General features: G+C 39.2%; 1 protein-coding gene across 3 annotated transcripts in view; it reads left to right on the top strand.

Moving 5' to 3' along the window:
- The window catches only part of TENM2 (teneurin transmembrane protein 2), a gene marked incomplete at both ends in the record, with an annotated part of 1,201,679 nt that overhangs the window by 479,139 nt on the left and 698,413 nt on the right, over positions 1 to 24,127 (top strand). For 2 of the 3 annotated variants that reach the window (XM_082835731.1, XM_082835730.1), the window contains one exon: positions 12,216 to 12,261. The exons of the other annotated variant lie outside the window; for it this stretch is intronic. In XM_082835731.1, the coding sequence (XP_082691857.1) occupies positions 12,216 to 12,261 (46 nt within the window). Of the gene's footprint in view, positions 1 to 12,215; positions 12,262 to 24,127 lie in introns of those variants that run through there. 3 annotated transcript variants of the gene reach the window in all.

The following is a 24,127-nucleotide window of genomic DNA, read 5'->3' as shown; positions in this document are numbered from 1 at the left end:
GGGAAGATGAGGTGTGGGCAAGGAGGAAAAGGGATGGTTTCGGGTGAGTTTTGTACAAAGATGGGGTCAGTGAGGTGAAGAGAGGTCCTCCCAGGCCACATCTGTTCTGCACTAACTAAACTGAGTTATTGGCCACACACTTGTGCTACAAGCTGGAGGCCGCACCGCCAGCCCAGGCTGCACCTTTGGAAGATGGACGTTTTCACAAAATGAAGGATCAGATGGAAGCTTGTGACAGGTGCTTGGCCAGCTTTCTGATGGGTCAAATCAAGTGCTAGCTTCTTAAGGAAACGGTGACAAGCCTGGTAATATACATGCTTATGGAGTGTACATGCCGACGCGTCACGCCCCTGGGTGCATGCCTAGGTCCGGTTACTGGTGTTCATCTGTCTGCATCCTCAGCCCTTATACAGAGATGAAAAGACCAAGCCTCGGATATATTTCTCTTTACGTTTAGGCTTTTCCTGAAACAGGTACGTCCCAAACTTCATCTTCCATAAAAAGACCACGTTTATCCTTTGGATGCATCTTTCTCTTTGGCCCTCTTGCTGTTTCCATTCAAACAGGCCTGGAGAGTCTCCTTCTCTTCCTTGGGTTCCTCCTTAGCCTTTCCGGGGTGACTGTTCTGGTGCCAAGTCACCTCTCCTTGCTTTCGAATGCAGTTCTCACTACCTGCTGAAGAGACTCGCTGATAAAACTCTCCCCAAAGAACCTTCTTGACCTTCTCTTTTCCTTGACCACAAGGCTACTTCTGTGCTCTCTCAAGTGAGGGCCCATAAATCTTTGGAAGTTGCATCAGCTGTGTGCGCTTACAGACTCTTCTCACCCTCAGCATTATCTTTCAATGTAGAATCCAGTCAGAGCACCTTTGGAGTACCCAGGAGGATTCATTTCGTAATTTAGCAAATAGTTATTAAGTCTATCCTATGTATCAGGCATGGTTCTAGGTGCTGGGAATCCGAGAGTAAACCAAAAAGACCACCCCCCCACTCTTCTGGAGCTTACATTCTGGTAAAGGGATCAGACGATGAACAAAGTAAGAAAACTATAGCGATTTAGATGTGTTAACTGCCTTGGAGAAGAAACCAAAAGGGGGATAGGGAATTTGAGGTGAGGGGGTGATGCAGTTTTAAATGGAGTAGGCATCATTGGAAAAAAATGATATCGAAGGAAACTCTCAAATGAGGTGAGAGAGTAATCCGTGTGCACAGGGAAGAACATTCTAGAAAGAGATGTGTGTAGCTGCTGGGGAAGAGAATGAGGGAGAAATTAGTAGGCTTTGAGACCTGAAAAACTGTGGGGAGGACAAAGCACGTCCAGCCTTTAGAATATTGGAAAGGCTCTGGCTTTAACTCTGGAGGAGAGAAGGAGTTCTTAGAGGGTGTTTAGCAGAGGAGGGAGATTAAGTGGCTTATATTATAAAAAGAATCACTTGACTGCAGCATTGAGAATAATAAGGAGGAGGCTGTATCGGTTACCTACTGCTAAATAACAAACTACACCAGAAGTTGGTGGCTTGAGACAAGAATTTATTTCTCAAATTTCAGTGTGTTGTTTGGTCAGGTCTTCTGCTGGGCTTGCCTGCCCTCGCACAGTTACATCCAGCTGGTGGGTCAGGTGGTGGATGGACTCCAGGAAATGGTTGGGCCTCTCTTTCCCTCTTCCTGTGATCTTTCATCCTCCAGGAGGCCAGACAAGGCTTTCTTTTATGGAAGTGGCACCCTTCCAACAGGGCAAGCCCCAAATCCCAAGGGCTTATCATGCCTCTACTTGTATGGTGTTTGCTTATGTCCCATTGGCCAAAGCAAGTCACAAGGCCAATCCCAGGGTCAGTGTGGGAGAGGACTACATAAGAATACAGATGCATGAAGGCCGGATACATTGGAAGTCCTTATTGTTGCAATCTGACACAGGAGCCAAAAGTGGAAATCGCAGAGAGCAATTAGGAGGCTCTACAATAACGCAGAAGAGAAATGATGATGGATTGTACCAGGGTGATGACAATGGAAGTTTTAAGAAGTGCCTAGATTCTGAATATAGTTGGAAGAATGACCTTATTTGTATTCTCCTAAGTCACTAGTGTAAGGCTATTAAGGTTCCAGGGACTGGCGATATTCTTACTATGCATGAGATGATATCATAATAAAGTAAATGAGGTCAGAGATAGGTTTCTCTTATTGCCAATAATTATTCAATGAGTTTTCTGAACAACCGTACACTTCGTAATTCACTTAGTGCCATGACTGTACACGGCACCCTGTCAATATCATCGTCAGCTAATATTTATTGAGCATCCTCTGAGTACATGGTATTCACTCACAGCAGCAGAGGTGAGCTGCATTAATTCTTTCAGCCAGTGCAGGATTATTGAGGAGTTTATTGCCTCAATCTATTAATTGGTGCCCCAGCAGCCCCAAGGAAAGCATTCAGCTTCCAGAATATAATTTCTTATTCCCTTGGAATAGATTTAGCTTTGGTAGGGTCTGACTGCACAAGGAAAATATAGAGTTCTCCATCTTTATGAATACGCTAATGCTTTTTTATTAATCTTATTATCAGAAGCTGGGAGCTGTTAGTCCCATTTAGTAGATGGAGCAGTGGAGGTGGATAGTGGTTAAGTGCTCTGGCCAATGCCATGTTTTAAGATGGTGGCAGATCTGAAATTGAAATACAGTAACCTTTTTTTATTGCACTACACTGCCTCTCAGTGGTGCACGCGATTCCCATTTCTCTCTCACACTAATGCACAGTCATGAAAACTCATTCTACAAGATTTAACTGGCATCTCTGCTCTTCCGGGGAGTGTTTGACACACTGTTCTTTGACATCTGCACAGCCTAATCACTGGAAAAGTGGTTTGTTTGTTTGTTTGCATTGTTTTTTTAAGCCCCTTATTATAGGGGATTTGTCAGCTGTTAAAATCACCACTTTTTTGTGTTAGTTAAATTCTCATCAGAAAGATGTTGTTGATTTCAGAGCGCATCTAGATATTTAGGAACCAACATGTGAAATAAATGATTTAATTGAGATCCCTATTTTCATTTTGTTCTAGAAACAGTGATTCAGTGGTGATTCTTTTGATTGATCATTCTTTTTGAGAGAGTTCTACCTTTTTTGTTGTTTGTTTTTGCATTTGCCCACTGGGATGGCTACTTAAAAGAAGTCCTAAAAGTAAATTCTTGGTGGGTAAGGTATTATGTTATCAGGAAAGGGTAACACATTAGACTACAAACATGCTAGGAGCGTTTATTTATGATCAGTTATTAATATGACCCATCTTTACCTAGTAGAGACAGGTCCTAATTGAAAAGAAAACAGAAGGAAGCCTTGAGCAGGGGCAATATCTTGGCTTCCCTAGAAGCACAGCTTAAGACAGGGATTCTTATTCAAGTGGTTTATGAAAGAATGCTTCTGGGAGAAGAGGGAGGGAAGCAGGATGGGACAGGGAAACAAAGAGCAAGGATGTGGTCTCAGCTGGAGATGAGCTTCAGTGTAATTTAGGATTGGTCCCACCTTAAGGCAAGAAGGGAGCAGAGGATGGGACAGTGAGGGACCGCCTCTTTTGAGAAGGCTCCCACTGGCTGAGAAGGAGACAGCAGGGCGTGGTTATCAGCCACCCCTCACAGCAGGAGATGAATGCCCATCAGGCATCTGGAATGTACCAACAGCATCCACGACAGGCCAGGGACAAGCAGGGAGCCTGGGGTCCCCAGCATCCTCAGGGCACTCAGTAGAAGACTTGAAAGACGATGAAGAAAATGAGGCTAGAAGAGGAAAGGCCCATCAACCTGGGAGATTCCTAAGGACAGTTCCTGATAAACTGTATTTCTCCTCTGGTAGCCACCTGAAAGAAGGGAGTATTTCCCCTACCTTGTTCTGCACTTGCCCAACACTCAGCTTAGAAGAGCCTTAGAATCTAGCAATGGGAGGCAGCCCAAAGCCCTGATCTGCCTTCCCTCAACTGTGACTGCAAGATCCCAACTCCTCACTCTCCAGATTGGAAAGGGCTGTCAACGGTCCCTGCATTCACTACTGGTCCCTGACCGGCATTTTCCCCTTTAATCTATAGCAATGCTAGCAATGCCTGGAGCATGACACTTACACTGTAGCTGCAGATGTGGGCAGGAGGTGAGATGCTGCCAGCCCTCACTTCCAAATGGTTCTCTGTGTCTACCTTTCTTTTTTTCATGAGAGAATTAAATTTGGAGCTAAGAAAGACTGTGGGTGGAAAGGGGCAGTTTAAATGCAGAGATTATTTGTAAATCTTGAAAGTCACACCCTTAAATGTCACATACTCTGTCTGAGAGGCACTTGAGTGTGTACCCTCCAGAAAGTCTGTTTGTTGTAATTCCATCACATTACATATTTTAGTGCATATCTCTTCCTAGCAGCTTCCAGAGCTTCTCAGATATTCCGCATCAGAAATTGCACTGTTTTATCCTGGATTTTACAAATAGCAACCAGATTCTTGTAAAACAGAACTATCTGATAAGTAGGGTTGTGAATTGCTTTTTGTGATTGTCATAGGTAAGAGTATTGAAGAAACTGGCAAACAGTGCAGTACACTGGTTACCGTAAAAATAAAACCTGTAGCAGTGAATGTGTTTTTCTGATGAATACATTCAAGGCTGTGATCATTGTGCAACTTCTGGTTGGATGCTTTCAAATGTTCCGTATTGAAAAACATCAGTAACAAGAACCAAATAGTCCACCGAAGGTTGTATTCAACTCAGTGGAGAGGAACATAAAGTCTTAGAGTTTCATTGAGGCCAACTCTGTTCGGTCCACCATGGGAAGCAGAGGATTGAGGTTCTCTCTTGATTTGTTTTCCATTTATACTTTAGGGTTAGGTGGCCACTACTTTGGTTTTCACTTAAGCGGGGTGGGGGGGGTGGGGGGGGGTGGGGGGTGGTGGTGTTCAAATCACTATGCAAAAACAGAAACGGAAAACAGATAACTGGCTTCTCTTCAGCAGACAAAAACCAAAATGCCTGAACACACTAATTAATGTAAGCAATTTTATAAGCAAAATAATTTGTTTTAGTTGGCTAAATAAGATCTGATATGATTAGAATATTTGATAAACTAATTTCAGAAAATTAAATCACCAACCTTTAATCATCTTATATACTTATTGCAATTTTGGAAACAGATACGAAAATGGACCTGAATTATCTTATCTTTACAGTAGTAAGAAGAATACATTAAGGGTTTTTTTGAAACTTCAGAGGTTACATCCTTTTTATAATTTTGGAGAATATTTCTTTTTTTTTGAAAACCAGTACTTTACAGACAATTCCAACAGCTTGAATCTGTAGTGAATCCATACAGAACCACCACGAGAGTGAAAAATCTTCCCTAAGAAAGCTCCTTGTGTCCAAGGAGTGAGGCTTATTAAGGTGAGGTGTCTTCCACAATGTCCTTTCCCATCATATCCCCGCTAAGGAAAACCTAACCTCCCAGAATAAATAAGTGGATAATCGGGCCTGAAATGACCCCATAGGGAAGACCCTATGGAACTGAGAAACCTCTTCTCTAAGGCTTAGTTGCTGACAGGTCCATATAAGCTGACTTCCAACTAATGTGTCAATGATTGGGGAAAAAATGATAATCTTCCAGAGGACAGTTGCTAATTCTTCCTGCCTAAGAATCTCAATTTGTTGTAATGAGTTAATTTCAACACTAGCTGGAACACTGGTTGACTCTGACCATGTGCTCAAAAAATATACACTGAGGTAAATAAAAGGAATGGCCTTCCATAGCACCTAAGGGCTGAAGAAGCTATGAAAAATTCCACTTTACCACTATTCTAGCAGGATTCTAACAACAGTTTTCTAAAGGCCAAGGACTATATTAGATGCTTTTGCACATAATTTCTGAATGATAGAATTTTATACCTATGAGTACTTTCAGTATAAACATCAAATCAACATGTTTTATATATATGTGTGTGTGTGTGTGTATATATATACACACACACACACACATATATATTATACACATGCACTCACTATGTACAAGATAGTACCCAAAGGAATAGCGATATATATTATACATTAAAAAATAAAGGCACTTAGTTCCTATAACCTTCAGAAAATTTAAAATCTAAGTGATGAACTAAGAATAACCTAGAGATATTAGAAGAATAACAATTCACTAACAGTCTGAGATATCCAAAGCCAGGACAAGATTAATTTGGAAAAGTATATGTAATAAAATGTCTCAGGCAAGGGGCACTTTGAAATTGGAGAAAAGAGCATTTACCACGAGCTAATATAATCTAGAAAGGAATTTTTGAGGATGAAGGACAAGTTATGGGGAACAAAGGGTAGCAAACATTTAACAAAATAAATTACAGGGGAAATTACACAGGGAGGTGGCAGAGTATGAAATATATTGGGGTATATATACACCAGTTGTGTGGAAATCAAAAAAAATCGCTAGAAATTGACGGGTTTAGGTAACATCGGGGGATGACCCCATTCACTCATTCATTTATCAGACACATACGTATTGAGCACCCACTGTAAATTAAGCACTGCTCTAGGTGCCAGGAATACAGCAGTGAACAACAGTATATCCTGACTTCGTGAAGTTTATGCACATATCAAGACTGTTATAAGAGAGTAAGTGTTTGGTAATATTAATTATCCCATGTGGGGTGCACAGGGCATTTCTCTTCTTAGTTCTGTTGCTTTTCACTTGTGCACAGACTGGCAGAGACCATGGTCTACACATATTTGAAATAAAAGCATTCATTCAACTTGCTGAAAATTCAGTAGCATTGTTTATCGCCACATACACTGGAAAACATGATACTGGTGGACTGAATATTTTATCCTATTCCACATTGTTTTAGTATTGTATAGACTAATAGCCAGAAAGAAAAGAAATGAGAATATAATTACTGCATTTATTTAAAAAGAAAGAATTAAAGGTGACGGAATGCCGTGGGTATTTGAGTGGATATTTCTACTTTCTGTGTAACCTTAAATGGATGATGTTCAGCTAATAACCTCCACTCTTCCATGCATGGAATGGGTAGCCTGAGGGCCCTATCTTCAAGCAGAATATAAATGCCAAGCATGAAGAAGCAAATCAAATCGATGAGTATCACTTTTCCTACCGCTTTTTTGCAGAGACTGTCATTCTTTTCTATCTCCATGCCTCATTCATATGTACTGTTTCTCTTTTATATTATTTTGTATAACTATGATGTTTTTCATAGAAAGGATGATGAAGCCATTTCCGCAAAAACCAGTGTCACTGAATTCAGATATGGTTAAAAACTTGAATCCCCACGAGCACAGATGATCAAGCAGTCAGCATTTACCAAGTAGGCAGGTTACTTTGTGTAAAGATTTCTGAAAGATACTAAAGATGCAAAGATAGTTTAAATGTGAATATTGCTCTCATTTAGTCTATAACACAGAAAAATAGGGCGCAAACCTGAAAACCCAAGTAATAATAAAGCAATACAGTATAGGCTCAGTGGTCAATGATAGGCAAGGATACAAATAACTAGAAGGTTGAAGACAAGGGTTTCTATTCTGGCTTTGCCATTTGTTCTTTGTGTAATATTGGCTAAGTTAATTTTGATAAACCTCAGTCTCATCTTCTGTAAGAAGGTTCTAATAGCCATTTGGTGGGTTGTCCTGAGGTTTAGAAATTAGAGGCAACGATAAATCCCTGTCATTTAATAAGCACTTGTATGATTACTAACTCCTCTTTATTGTGTAGGTGCTAGCTGTATACTAGCTATTGTGCTAATTACTTTACATTTATTACCTAATGAAGTTTACAGGTGAAGACAGTGAGGTTGAAAGAGAAAAGGGATTTGATCAGGGTCCCACGATTTGGAAGCAGTTTTAGGTCAGGATTTAGACCTAGGAGCAACTCCAAAGCCAAGCTCGTTATTATCATACAAGTCACTTTCCGTAGAGCATTTGAGTAGTTATTGTGGTTAAAATAATTTCATCACTGTAAACTTCGGAAGGTCAAGAAAGTCTTCCTGGGGGAATATGTAACTTGTCTCAGTGTTAGATAAAGAGCTAAGAGTTTAGTATGTTGGGATGAAGGAGAAGAGGACATTCTAAAGAGAATGAGGAATGAGGCTGGAAGGGATGTGCCAGGTCAGGCTGAGGACAGGGGAGAGAGCTCCTGTGAGGAGGTGACAGAGTGAATGTTTACAGGGATAGGTTGGTGTCAGAGGTGATAGACTATGAGGGGAAAAAAATCTGTACAACAAAGTGATTTTTACTAGTTCTCTAAAGAATTGTGAACCTTTGATGATTTCTTATAAAAACTGATATGTATTTGGAACGAGAAAAAAAATCACAAATTACAAATGTTAAAAGGCTGACGATAATTGCAAATATTACAGTTGCCAGGAAAGTAACATGATCTTTTTTTATCATTAGCTTGACACACCTTTCTTTTCCCCACATTTTTTTTTCTGCATGCTCTTTGTTTCTTCAGATAATGATTTTTGCTATCATTTTTTTGAACCTTTGATGATTTTTTAAGCTGCTACGTAAGGTAATGAAATAAAACAGACTTTCAATCGACCAATCAATAACTATTGGTGATGGATGTCATTCCGAGTGGCATTTTAAGAAGGTTATTCTGGTTTGTGAAGGATGAATTGGAGATGAAAAGAAAACCTCTTAAAATGGTTGTTTTCAATAGCTGTGTCATGACAGTTGGGAGATGTGTCACAACTAACAAGGCACTAATAGTAAAGTATTGGTTTGCCGAAGATTAGCTGCTTTATCCATTAGAGCAGATTCAAGGTCATTTCTAGAATAATGCCACTCGCCTTCACTTAGATTCCGAGTGCTTTCTTGAGAGGAGGAAAAGGGGTGTTGTTATGATCTGGTTGGGTCTTTGGCAGGACCCTAGGACTGTCCCTAGAGAAGTGAATGCTGCATTTCGTCCCCGCCCATGTGTTTCAGGACAGAAAACCACGGCGAAGTGCTGCATTAAAAGATTATCGCAATAGTCCAGGCAAAAGTGCGCAGGTGGAGAAGGTATTAAAAGTCTGGAAATGAAACAATAACTTTAAAAGATATGAGGGGGTGATTCTTGATAGTTACCGATAGTCGAATGTTGAGAGAAAGGAAAGAAAAGAACCCTGTATGACTCCAAGATTTATACACTTTACACAGGTGAGGGAATTGGGAGAAAAAGCTTGTTTTGATTCATGAGTTTGATTGTGGAAATTCTTGAGTTTTAAGCATATCATCCAAGTGGAAAGACCCAGAGGGCAGGTTGAATAACTAGAGCTTACAAGGAAGGGCAGAGTGGAAATAAGTCTTTGTGAGCCGTCTACTCTGAGATGAGAAAATATTGTCTATTTTCACTATTAACAAAAAAAATCTTTCAGGTGGATTTCCTAATAGGAGTTAACACATACGAGGAGGCCCTTGCTATGGGTCGGAAACAGAACTCATAACAGCACATGCATTATTTATTCCAAATGACAGCCCCGTGAGGCAGGTAATGTTATTATACCCATTTTGAGATGAGGAAAGAGCCACAGAGAGGCAAAATAATTTGATCAAGATCACACAGCAAGCAGGTCGTGGAGCTGGGATTCAGTCCCAGGAAGCCTGGTTCCCCAAACTGAGCATTTAACCACCATCTACTCCACAGTAGAAGCATGTGGGCAAAAAGCTCTCCTGCAGAGAAACAAGACCTGTGAAAGTCATATTCCAGCAAGAAACATTAACGTGATTTGGGCCACCTTGGGCACCCTCGTAGAGTCAGATGGTCCCCCCCAGTCAAGGTATCTTAAGTCATATATAGCAAACTGCAAACGTTGCCCTCTCAGGGTCCCCACCTCCTCACTAAGGAAGTGGTGAAAATAAGCAGCAACACCGATAGCCATTTATAGCTTTTAAAAACATCTCTTTTCGTCGCCTTGATTTCTTTTTATTTTTCTTTGACTATATTTTGCCGATCCTGTTCAATGCGACCCAGGCCCCTCCCCGGCTTTTCTTTCACTGAAATGGTTATATTCTTGTAACAGGGTCTTTATTTTTATTGGCAGAAAATTCTTAGTCTACTTACTCCCTTGTATCAAGTTAATTTTCACTGTAGAATCTATCTCAATAATGCCATTTAAAGGATGCTGCTTCCAATACACTCTTCGAAATGTTTGCAGAGGATTCTGGATTTACCAGGGCACCGCTTCCTTAGCTACTCACCGGCCCTGCAGCCTCCTTTCCTTCTACATCTGAGCACGCTCTGTTCTCTGGCCAGCTGCCTTCTGTTCAGCCTCTGTGTGTTCCCCATTCTCGGCTCTGCCTTAATGATCAGTAGGGCTTCATCTTGATCACATTGGAGGGATGGAGGGAGATTGTTACTTCTTTATTTGGGTCCAAACTATAGACATATCCTCCTATTGGCAAACCATGAAAATGATGACACTCTCGAGTTTAACAAGATCAAGCAATCCCTCTTTGGATACAGCAATGTGGCCAGGGTAGAGATAGGAGGTCTCATTCCTGGACCAGTTCTCAGTCTATATCTGGTGGTTTACACAAGAACTCCAAAATACCAGATGCTTAGGGTCCAGGGATATATTATTGGGATACACCATAGTTAAAGTGAAATGATTGAATGTTTTGTTTTGCTTTTAGTTTTTTCCCAAATAATAACTCTTATGAGTAGGAGACTGGGATTTATTTTCCGTATTAGAACTGCTTCATTTCAAAAAAATGGTCAGTTAAAAGCTTGAATGTAACCTCTTCCTGCTGGCTTACTACTGCATTAGCTCAGGTTACCATGGGAAGCAAGCAGTTGTTTTCACCAATAACTTAACTTATACCAAATACTTGACCTTGGAATAAGCAATTTACATCCTTATAAAAGAGGTCACTTAGGGAATTAATCCTAGCCCCCATGTGGCAGGAACGGAGTAGAGATGGAGCAAAGCTGGTGAAACAGCATTCGAAACCCTTTGAATTAGGAAATCATTTCTTTTTGACTCTTTTAAAAATGGAGCCTACTTTAAAATGGTACAGGAAGGCAGAAGGATGCAGTAAAAGTCTATAGAAATAGTGACTCAAAAACTCTGTTCCAGGACTCAAGAAAGCAAGCCTGTTGTCACATTTGGAGGGAAACCAGAAAGAATTGAGGTTTTCACTTTCCTAATAGCTCTTTTCCAACACCTTTCCTTCAAACATCTTGCCCTGCCTTCTATTTTGCCTTTCTTAACAAAATGACTGGAAAGAAACCACCTTTCCAACTTTAACCAGGAAACATAGGTTTTTGCAACTGCTAATATTTTGGTGTGGGCTCTTCCTTTTAAAGACAATTATCAAGACGAAGCATTTGTTTCTTCTTTTGTTTACCCGTGGCAGTTTGTCAGCAGTTATGATAAGTAGAATTCCATCTGTCAGTAAAACTACGTTGCAAATTGCCGTAGAAATTAGCAGCTTTCATTTTTGCCTACATAAATAAATATGCGAAATAAATTGCACGTAAACGCATCCTAAAAAATCACAGGTACACCGCACAGTTAAATGCCAGTCAGAAAAAACCAGAGACACATGGCGATTATCTCAGTTTTCAAACCTGGAAGATACACGAATGTGTTTCTAAATGAGAGAGGCAGTGTATCATGCTTGCTGAGATAAAAACAGAAGCTGCCAGACACTGCACTGTGGCTTTATTCTCAGAATCCGTTGCCTGAAACCCGCTCTATCTTTTCCCCATGTTCTCTCTTCCCTCTCTCTCTCCATCTCTCTCTCCATCTCCCGCTCCCTCTCTCCCCGCTGTCCTTCCCTCGCTCATTGTTCTCTCTCTCCTCCTGCCTTTGATGCACATACGTTGTCACATTCCATTGACTCTTCCCTCTTCTCTGTTCTTACACTCAAGCCTAGCGATGCTTTCGCCAGGCAGCGGCAGCCTCTCCTGCGAGTTTTAGTCATGTGTGCAGCTCAGTTTGATCGAGCGTTCCTTTTCTGCCTTTGCACTCTTACAAAAGATTAAAAGGTGGCGTCACATTGCTCCCCTGTTCCTTCCCGCAGGAGGGACTTAAAAGGGACAACAAAAACTAATCACTTTCAATAAGCATTTTCTTGCTGGGGAAAAGAAAAGAAAAGGAAAAAAAAAAAGGAGAAAGAAAGAAAGAGGGGAAAAAAAGGCAGGGGGTGGATTTAGCGGTGTAATTTGAGACCGGTGGCGAGGATTGGGGCGAGCTAGTGGAGATGCTGCACGCTGCTAACAAGGGAAGGAAGCCTTCAGCGGAGACAGGTAAGAGCGCCCATCGGAGGGTTTGACCGAGTGGCTTAGTTAAATCTCTGTTTTCACCGTTTTGTAATTGAGAAAGGCATCCACAGCAGAAGCCGATTTTTCAGTCGACTTCCTTTTGTTTAACATAGAAAGTACCTGTATTAATTTTGATGAATTAGAGCATGCAGCAAATTCAATTGAAAATAGATTTGTATAGCAAATGCATTTAAACTGAATGATTTCTCCTCCGTTTTATTTCAGGGGAGAGATGAGAAAGATGATTTTGATCAGAATAGCACTTTGCATTATGTGAAATTCTAAATAGCTAACGGGGAAAAATAATAATAAAAATGCAATTGATCTTGTTTTTGAACTCCGGGACTTAAACCCTGGGAGACAGCTGGGATTTGAAATTTTTCTTCTAACTGAACTTCTGCTGCGTTATAATAATTTTTCACCGGAGGTTTAGGCAAGGGTAGAGTTTAAGTCGAGCTGCTGGGCTGTGTTTGGCTTGGATCTTGTGGGTGAAGCGCTGCTTCTATCTCCCTAACCTGTGTCAGGTTGATGCTTCATAAATGGAGATTGTGTTGCCCCAAATGAAAATATGAAGTTAAAACATCAGTTTAGGGCATGTGTTAGATAAGGATCCAGTAAATAATTAGGATAACTGAATTATGACAGTTTGAAATGGGAGTTAACTCTGGAGGTGCTGTTTGATCAGCCGTCCTGGATTTTAAGCGGCTCAACAATAAAGGGGACTAATTATCAGCCTCAAGTCGGAACTTTGCATTAGGACCCTAAATATAGAATACATGCGGACTTCTACTGTAGGTGGCTTTCGGGAATCTGTCCCTTTTGTGCGCTATGAATGAGAGTTGTGGATTATATTTGATGGCATTTCTCCTTTAAAGAGCTTTGGGATGAAGCTTAAAAGGCTCACATCTATTTTAACGTTGAACAAACACCAAATGCAATACACTGTAGTCTCCCAGCGCCTGATTTTTGTTGCTGCTGCTGTTGTTTTAAAGTTGTGATCATTTGTTTTGAACCTCAGTCTTCATTGATTTTATGTTCCTTGCCTCTGCTGCTGAAATTTATTGCTGGCGTGAATGAACTGAGATTTGAGAATGCAAAAAGAAAAAATTTTAATTAGCCAGAGTTTTGATTTAAGGATAATGAAATCCAAATGATATCCAGATTTTTACCTAGGATGTTACCTAAAATGTTTGAATTAATATTTAGATGATTTTTTGGAAGGTTGGGAAAATCAGAATATTAAAAGTATAAAATTCTGTTAAAAAATGCTTCTCCAGAATGAGATACAGAAAGGTGACTTTAATGCCTCCACAGGGTTTGGTCCTAGAAAGAATTGCTAGACTGTGACATGGTTGAGTTCAGCACTGTGCATGAGAAGATATTTTATATATTTATTTGGTGATAAGATTATTTTCTTACCAAGTTTCCAAGCAACTTGCCCCTCAATCCCTTACCCTGACGTGTCTCGTGTTTGCCAGACCATCTAATGGCATCTTGTGGTCGCAACCTGTGAATCCAATTTTATGGGGACATCAGGAGCTGCTGAATGTTAGGGAGTGGAGACCAAACCGACTATAGGTCTCATCACACTTCATCATCTAGAGATAATCTCCAACAGAAGTTCTCTGGAAAGCCCCTCATACAGGTGTGGGGAAACTTAATTTTTCCATCATGGTTAAAAGAGTGGGGAAAGATGTGGATAAGGGGAAAAAGAAACTGCTAGGATGTTTGATGTAATCATGCTGGTGGCAGCATAGTGAGTTTTTAAAATCATATCACATGTCGCTTTCTTTTTTTTCAACTTAGGAAACTTTGCAGAATCTTGAAGCGGCTCTTCTCAAATTCAGTCCCTGTTTCTACATAGCTTTCTCAGATAAAACCTCTTCTTTGACTCTAGCTTTAGCTAACCATTGAGTGTTTCAGTGTCGCTGCTGATAAGAATGATTACATCTTAAATAAGTGACAAGTGTTGAGAAGACGGACTGGGGGAAATATGTTGTCTGCATCATATATGCGTTTTAATTTTATTTATGAAAATGACTACTTCGTGGTGAGGAGATGATAAATTTGAAGTTGTAGCTTGGCCGTTTGTTATCACTGAACCACTGTCCTTCTCCTGGAGAACTAAATGGAACTAAAGCAGGCAGAAATAAATCAGTTGTAAACTGGTTGGTAGTTCAGCGTGCACTTTTTAAGCAGATGGTAACCACAGCTATCCTTTTACTCAAACTATCTGATTAATATAAATAGCATTTTTCTGACTTTTCCAGTAGATGTTGCTGGAGAGCAAAGAAAAGATCATTTTTTTTTTTTACAGGCAAAAAAAGAAATGTGATAGACTTAGAAAAGCCAACAAACAAGATCCTTCTCCCCAAACTCCGCTGGTAGCATTTTGCATAATTTGCTAATTAATGGGTTATATTGAATCATTACCTTTTATGATGTTCTATAGAAAGAGATTAAAACTTGAGCTAGATTTTTAAATTATGAGATTGTTCTCTTTAGACCCTATATATAATGCCTGTTTGCTGTTTTCCGTTTTTAAAAAATCAAGTTAACTGCGCATTACTATTCAGAACATTTCATCCCTGAATGCTAAAACCCTTTAACATGCAAATATGATGTCAGAGGAAGAACTGAAATAGAATACCCCGAGAAGAGTAATGATCAAACGCATTATAAAAATATGCACCAGTTGCCAACATGTAATAAAATATTAAGAAATTAAAAGCATGCAACCTCTAAAGTAATAGAATTTCATTGCTCTGAGACTGTTTTCCCACCGAATATTAAGTGCTTAATAGATCTCTCTGTTAAAAAACAATTGAAAACCTACATGGTTTGTCACTGAAGTTATTTTTATTAAGTGATTTTGAAAAATTAGTCCAATAGGATTTTCCTCTGACTAGGAAATATAATTAACATTGGCTGTTAAGTGCCAGCTTTCCAAAGCAAGAGCCACAAGGCTTGATGGAGAAACTGGGACTGCAGAGAGCAAGCATCAGTGCTAGAAGCGGAGGGCACCCACGCTGGAGCTACTCTGCTGGTAATCACTCTGATAAAATGACAAAGACAACCCAGAGGAGCCCGGGATTCTAGTACCCAGACACAAACTGATGCAATTTCAGAAAACCAGTGACCTCTATCTATGAGAGTATTTATTTTTGGAAATGATCAATTAACCGATTTCAATTGTGAAAGAGAAGTGTGTACAATTTTTCCAATGCAAAGGGGGCCTTGGATATTACAAAAGCACATTCAGACAAGATAGCCTATGTGGTAGAGCTTTCAGTTTTTCTTACCTTAAACAGTCCATGCTGTTTTCTGGTGCATTTTTCTTTTGCATTGAAGCCTTTCTTTATCAGTTTTCATTCCTGAGGTGTGAAATGCTCCATAGGTTGTTTTTGATTTAACACCCATTCATTTCTCTTTTCTGGGGGGGAAAAGCTTACATTTAGAAGGCATGAGTGTCATCTACTCGTATTTTGTAATTAGCACTGTAAGTATAGTGTAATTAGCACTATAAGTCCACTGGGGTAAGGTTGTTTCAATTTTTTTTTTTTTTTTGCTTTGATTCATATACATGTTTTGTGTTTGACCCATAGTGATTATTTTTTTCTCTCTGTCTTTAAATAAGAAAAGCTTTACAGTTTGGTGGGAGAATTTGGTTTCTTTCTCTGGTTGATTTGCGCTTCGCTTTAGGTGTTCTCTGTTTTTCATTATAGCTATCAAGCACTGACTATACTCAAAGCACCGTGAGTTAAATGTGCCAAAACATGTCTGTCCTGACAGCAAAAAGTGCCTGTCCTCTCAGTGAGAACCTTAGGAAAACAGAAAATGTCGACCAGACCTGAAGAATTACCTAGTGGGTTAAAATGTGCTGGTTAATCCTGACTCTTTCCCTAGGAGAGCAAAGAAGGAAAGGTCACTGCAGATTGAGGGGATCCTGAGGATGGTCGCCTTTGAATCAGGGGTAAAAGGCGAAAACACAAAATAATCCGGACGAGCCAAGTCAGAGGGGTCCTGTGGGCAGTAACACCAAAATGAATGACCAATGCCAGTACGATTGAGAACCTTGAATGGCAGGTATTCAATAGCCACTGGAAAGATGTGATCTGGCAGCTTCTAAAGGAGTGTTCTTTGTGTGGGAGTCAGGAAGGGGTGGAATAATGGGTCCATACCATGCCACTTGCCCATAGATAGTGATGCTAAAATGCCTATTTAGGGTCCATCTGCCCTCTCATTAAATTGTGGCCCTAAGGAGCTATCGTTATCCGTGGAATATTGCTTTGTCTTCTAGGGTCATTGTTGAAAAAACAGCGAGAACCCCTAGTCTTGAGGCTTGAAGCCTTGAATAATCTACTGCATTAGCCTAGATATAAGTGGTAAGGTTGAGAAACACTGCTGAGGGGAGGGAGAATGACTCGGAGAAACACCTTCCTATTGTAATTATTGCAATCTCTTGTATGTACTGTAGATGTCACGGCCTCATTAGACAGGGATTTTGTGTATATGCTTTTGTTTTCATAAGAAAAAGCTTCACCATTTGTCGGAGATGAGACCTGTAATTTAGCAGGTGTGGTATTCTCTCCATACTATTTGGATATAATCAATTAGTGTTAGGTTCATCTCTGGTTTCCCGACATCGATTAGAATGGGTTTTTATGATCTTTAAGGTTTAATCTCTCTGTAAAGGTATATACTTCCTTTTTGGGAATTAATTGTCTCCCTGAATTGTCTGTGTGTCAGTTATTTTCTATAAACCTTGACTAACTTAACTTGAACTGGGAGATGCCTAGAATGTTTGACCGAACCTCAGTTGTGGAGACTCCTCTGATCATTTAATGGAAGTTTATATATTAACATATAAGATGTTTTCTTTCATCTGATAGACTTCATAATGAGAAGGAGCAAAAATAATAATTAGCATAATTAAGTGGAATGCCACCACCCTTTTCCTCAGAAACTGATTTAACCAGCCTATTCCCGTAGACAGGGTGACCGACGTCACCTCAGAACCAAGCTGTAGATGAATGCTTTGCCTTGTCCTCCAACTACTTTAATCTAATTTGTTCCATTTACTTTTCCAAGCTTTTCATCTTCCCACCATTTTAATACCATCAGGGATGGGGGCTACCCATGACATTCAAACTTGACATTATCAAACACAAAAGGCATCACTCAGACACTTGACTGCGTTACAATGCAAGGGAAAAAAATAGATTCCCAAAGGCTTAGAATTTATTGTTTCATACCTTGAATGTAGGTGGATATTTTTTTTTTTCTGTTTCCTTCAGTCTGCCTCATTTGACTGTTTTGCTTCCGTGTGTTTGCAGAGTACTGAAAACCTGGAAAAACTAGCACTCACCAATCCGTAATGTGCACATCCCTATGTTCACTGGAGGGATGTGTATTAATACAATGGAAATTTACAACTCTGTTATTATCTGTTATTTGCTAGTCACTGACCACTACTTGATACAGGACCAAAGTTGAGCCCTGCACTGGAGCTGTCTTTTCACTGTTGCCATCAGTTCTTCTGACAGTCAGTTAGCTGTGGCCAGACCTTCTTCCTGACTCACACATGTGTGGTCACTGCAGTAACTCCATCATTGCTGGGTAGACCAGAAATCTATTGAATGCACAGCAGTCCTGTGTTTGTTTACCAATGAAATCTGTGTGTGTGTGTGTGTGTGTGTGTTGGGATGGTGGGAGGGATTCTTAAAGTTAATATAAATTTATTTGTACCTCCCTTTGCTTGCTATCATGAACCTTCTATTCAAAGACAATTTACCCCCATATGTAAGACAACATTTGTGAGCTGAACAGATAGTATTATCAGATTGTGGTGAATTGCTTCAGTGGTATTACCTCATGCGTAGAGATCGGGTGTGCTGTAGAACTCTGTAAAACAGTCAGCTACATGGTATCCTACAGGTTTAATATACTTCTGTAGCCTTGTACTTGGGAAGGATTTCTGTAATTGGAGACAATCTAGCTAGGAGAACTTTTTAAGCCATTGGAGGCCAAAATACAGATTTTAGGCTTGAAACAGAGTGGATTACAAATTTCTCTTAACTGGACAGAATCATTATTGTGCATATAGTACAGTCTTGATTATCCAGGTTCGAATTTGCAGCATAGAGAGCATTCAGATTTCTTCTCTGACTTCCCTGTCTTCTCTCTGACTACCTGACATGTATCGTTTCTCTAATCACTGGCACCTCTGCTAAGGGTATGGAAAGGCATATTTGAACAGCAAGATCCAAACCTGTGAATTTTCCTTCAGGAAGAGCTAATTATGTAAAAAGTCTAAGAGGTAGGTTTTTGAAACTAAAATTGACTGACTAAATTTCCATTTGGGGGAACCCCTCTTTCTATTTACAAATGGTAGTTTACTATAGCTGTTAAGATGCCAATATTTTAGCCACACATTTAAGAGGCAAAAAGTAAATCCACTAGTCTGAACCATGCCAAGAAACTGGTTTCATTGCTCTGGCTTATATCATGTCCCTGCCCTACCACCCAACCAACTACAGTGTTGAATTAACTGGCTGGGTAGCGTGCCTAGCTGGCATTTTTTAAGACCATTGAGATCAAGCAAGTATACCTTGTGCAGGTTATCAGGGTTCTGCTAAGCATATTTCTTTAGTGTTAAGTACAAAAGTGGATTACTGGTGCCCAAACCCCACTTAGTTAATCTCCAGTACTGGTCCTATCTCATTTCCATTATCACTGACTACCAGTCAATCCTTGATAAATTATTTACATGTAGAATTTGACCCCTGGAGGTCGTCAAAGTCCCAATTGACTTTAAAGACGTGAAAATCTCTTAGATCCCAGAATTACATTGAAATGGTGAAAGGACTGGAAGGGTAGCTGGCTTTTCCAGAGAGGTTGTAATCACAGAATAGGCATGAACGTTCCCAGCCACCTTCCAAGTTTGCAGAACAGAGTGCAGGATTCCATCTAGAGGATATTGCTACAGAATCAGAATTTGATCTCCCTCCTTTTCTTATACATTAGTTGTGGCTTTGACATTCTCAAAATCTTGTGGTCATACCTGCCACGTTGTAACAATGTCTTGTCAAATAATACACTCTTCTCTCTTACTACCCTTATTGGACAAACATGTCTATAATTGGTTGCACTTTTGAGGTGCATAATCAAACTTCAGGAGGTGTTTCTATTTCTAAACATATTGTGTAATATAATGTAACTAACAAAATATATAATATGTAATATAAATACAGATATACTAAAGGGCAAAAAATGTTATTACTCTTGACACTAAAAATAGTTTTTTTTATCATTAGAATTGAGGTTATTAGAAAGAAATGTACTTGAAGTCTTTAAATGTTGAGGTGTAGCTGACGATGTAGTATAGTAACCAATAGTTTTCAATCCATAGTGTAAATGAAAATTTAAACAGTACTATAGCAGACAAAACTGAAAATGGAGAACCTTGATCATGAGTTATATGTATGTAGGAGATGTCTCTTGTCGTTTATATGTATGTGCACATTTATACACATGTATATACACGTATATATATATACATACATACATACATGGTTACTCTATGTATGTGCATATTTTTATCTATATCTCCATCTCTGTATCTGTATCTATATTGATATTTGTACCTGTATCTATAGTCAGAGTTAGAGAGAGAGAGAGTGAATGGGCATATTCCTAGTAAGATAAAATGTGGTTGTATTCCTGGTAAGATATCATGTTTCTTTCCAGCTGACATGATTAATTTCCCACAATCTGACATGCAGTGTGCTAGGTACCAGATGAACCAGACATAACTCTTAAGGAGTTCATGGTCTAGTCCTGAATTAGAAATTATTTTAATGTTGAATGTTTCACTCATGGATATATTTAATAGTTGGAAACATTGCAAGAAAAAATTCAAGGATTACAAAGCCATCAGAGCTCTCAGTAGGTAGTTCTAAATTTAATATGCTTTGCCTGGTCAGGAGGAGGATTGGAAAAGAAACACGGCAAGCGTGATTCTGGGGAAGAAGAGCCTCACATAAAGTGATCTGGTCTCAACTAAAAATAAATCTGGCTTTATGGGAAAGCCAGGCCAACGAGACTAAATTCTCTGTTACCCCTTACTGCTGGCAAGTCACGAACGAAACGTAGGATCCATTTGTCTGGTATTCACTTTTCTGTGAGTTCTGTATAAGCGAGAACACAGGGAGAGTGCCATCAACATGCTTAGTATTAAATGTGTACGCATGAGGTCTTGTCTGAAAATATATGCAAACAATGTGTGCATATTTTTCTAAAGTGAAATGGGCTTATGCAGTGACGATTCCTTTTTCTCAATCTGAGGCATTTATGATGTATGTTTCATGTGTTTATAACCACATATCATATGTAATTTATATACACACACATATAGTCTCTAGAGGTCAGTAGAATATAAGAAATGGGCAAACATTCACATCTAGATGAGACCTAGAGATTCTGAAGGCCATTTTTCAAATGATAAAATGATGATAGTCAACTAATGACATTAGGAACTAAAATCATTAATCAGTGTTAACAAAAAAATCATGTCATTCTTGTTCCTGAAATGAATCTATTCTATTTATTTTAAGCAAATTTCATATAGATGAACATTTACATGGCAAGAACCTTGACAGAAACCCAAGCTGTAATTACTTTATGATGGTTTCTTATAAGACTGTGATTCTCTAGAATACTTTTTGAAGGTATTTTTAATGTTAACAGAACAAAATACTAAATTGTTTTTAAACACTTGACTATTACATTCAAAACACTACTTCTATTTTAGCTGCCAGTTCAGCCTCCTTCACTCTTAGAAATGAATGATTTGATGATTTATATGTTGCAATTCTAATTGTTTTTATGAACTAAATGTCCCTGATGTTGGGAAATATCTTAAAAAGTTGTGATTTATTTTATATATAAAGCTAAAATTGTTGACAGTTCAGCAAATTACCGCACAGTTGAGCACGTTGATCAGATTTTTCTCTAGAAATGTCATGCACAAGAAAGTGTAGAAAATGATGGCAGGTAGCTATGAACTGCTTGACGGTGGAGTTGCTGGCGCCTCTTACACTCCATCCCATGCCAGAGAAAACAGTGTGGCAGAGCTTCCGGTTTCATCTGGATTTGAGAAGGAATGATTATCACCTGAGCTGAAGTTGCCTGCCATGGCTTAGAATTTAATATGTCTTGCACGTGTGAATGAAGATCACTCACACTTGGAACTAAGCTATCGATAACCTATTCCCATATGTGTTCATTTACACCATAGCAGATTGCATTCTTAGCTCAGTTTCCTCCATGATAAACCCTAATCCAGGGGTTGCAAACACAAATGCCTAGAGGGGAATATTCAGAAATAAGACAATAGGAGGTGATGGGGGATGGTAAAGAGCCATTCCAAATTTAAACAAACACGGTCACACCAAACCTATGCTAAATGAAACCGAACAGAAACCTATAAGCATTTTTAAAGAGTGATCACATGAAGTACTTAATAGAAATTTAGGCTTAGAGGGGCTTCAGTCATCACCAAGAGATCCCCAATAGGTATTTGATAAATATTGATAGATTACTTCCAATAGGTAATCTAGTCCTTACTTTGCTGCCAAATTATTAAATGAGGAAGATACAATATATTTCCTATCCTCAAGGAGTTTGCAGGGTAGTTGGATGCCTCCAGGGCATCCCCTCCCTTGCCTCTGTGCCCCATGTCTGCTCTCTCAAGCTTTTGCATTCTCTGTTCCATCTCCACAGAATTCCTTTCAGTCCTTGCAGCTTTCATAATTGTGTCTTTGCAAATGCTCATCCTTCTAGTCTTCTGCTAACAAGCCAGCTTGCCCCTGGCTGATTCCTATTCATCTTTTAGGTCTCAGGTTAAATGTTGATTCCTCCCAGAAATTTCCTGGACTATCCCTCCCTAAGCCTAAACTCTGAGCTCCCACTCTGTAACTCTATAACAATGTACTTACCTTATTGTAACACTGTTTACCATTTATAGAACTACCAGTCTAACTGTACATATCTGCATAATCTATTAAGCTCAGTGAAGGCATGAACCATGTGATCAAGCTTGTTCATGGTATATGGTGAAGCCTAGTAAAATATCTGGCAGCATAAAGTTTATTTAACCAGTAACTCTTGAATAAATGTTTAAATACCTAAATGATCACAATGCATTGATAAATTAAAAAGAAGCTGTCACATCTTCAAGAAACGGGGAAGGATTGACAGCCTTGTTTGGACTCAAGTCTTATTCAAGGACAGGTTCAAAGTGGTCCCAAGTGTTACCTTTCTTCTGCCTCTCCTTATCTGCCTTGAAATAATCAAGGTCCCTAAGTACCAGAATAGAACCATCCTCTTAGCTGAAGGGGGGTGTACACTTCAAAGCTGTGGTTTTCGAGCTAGTCTCTGATCAGATTACTTATCAGAGACACTACACTTGTCCTGGTGAAACCCTAAAAGCAGTGACTCCCTCTCTCCACTCTAGTGATTGGTTTAAGATATGGAGCCTTGCCTATCAGAACTACTGAAAAAGATGATGCAGAATAAGTAAATATTGACTTGTTTTTAGTTGGGTCTAGGGACCTCACTTTATGTGAAGATCTTCTTCCTCCACATCATCCTTCCCTGCTATCTTTTCCCACTCTTCTCCTTAAATGTTTCAATGAGGTCTTTGAGTTCTCTGATTTGATAAGATGGCGCTATCTCTCTTTACTTGCGCATGAAAGTCCCTAATAGGTGCCAGTCTTCCTTTTAACACCCAGAGACTTATGTTTGCATCCCAAACAGATTCCCACTCTATCATTCTCTACAGAGGGACACATTTAAGTGACTGGGTAGTTTTTAGTGTCAGAGCACCCAAGTCACTTCTATCTGCTTTTTGGTTGGTTATGTTAGTTAAGCCATACCCTCAAAGTAGAAAATCATTCTCATAGTACCCTGAAAAATGGTTAAGAATGGATTTGGAATTAAAGAGTGGACAACTTTAACCTTTCATGATTTTAACTCAGCTACATTCCAGGTATTATTTTAATTTGCAAATGTGTGATGAGTTTGGCGAGACGTATGAGGAATGTGGTAGAAAGAGCATTCAGATATGGTATCTTCTCCTTATTAGTATTACTTGAAATTACCTTCTGCCTTTATCGTCTGGTCCTGTGCTCACTGTCATTTATCTTTATTGTTGTCCAAAGGAGGTAGTATATATTTTATAAACAGTATAAAATGAGATTTTCTCCATATATTTATATGATTAAGATAGCTTTGGAACTATATTATCATTCAGAAAGGATAATGAGAAAGTTTTAGGAAGAACTAAAGCACACATGATACATCATGGAAGCTGAGGGGGGAGCTCGCTATTATTCTACACTTTGGTAATATTTGCCGTCTGTTTTCAGGGATTCTCTTTTTTAGTATTGTGTCAGGAGAGTTAAAAAGAGGGACATGTGGAGATTAATCCTAAATCCTTTTCTTCATCTCTGGTAAAAGTTTAAGAACTCATCCATCAAAATATTTTCCTAAAAATTTATTATCTTTCTGTATTACACAAAAGCATAAACAACCTTACAGCCCTCCTAGAAGTTCTTTAGATAACAATTTTTTTTAGATAACAATTTAATACAAATGTTCAACAACTAATAAAATAATTATTCTAATTTTTACTAATAAACGTTAAAAGGCTGGTCAGTTTACTGTCCCCCTGGCAACATGCCTATTAAATGATTTGAGTTCACTACTGTAACTTCTCTTTTAATTTTTTACCTATACCTTCTTACCCCAATTTTTGCTTCCGTGAGGATTATGTTGGCATGTCCATTTA

This window comes from Leucopleurus acutus (assembly GCF_964270905.1).
Source record: "Leucopleurus acutus genome assembly, chromosome: 3".
Classification (NCBI taxonomy): domain Eukaryota; kingdom Metazoa; phylum Chordata; class Mammalia; order Artiodactyla; family Delphinidae; genus Leucopleurus; species Leucopleurus acutus.
This window is presented reverse-complemented; position numbering and strand designations above follow the sequence as displayed.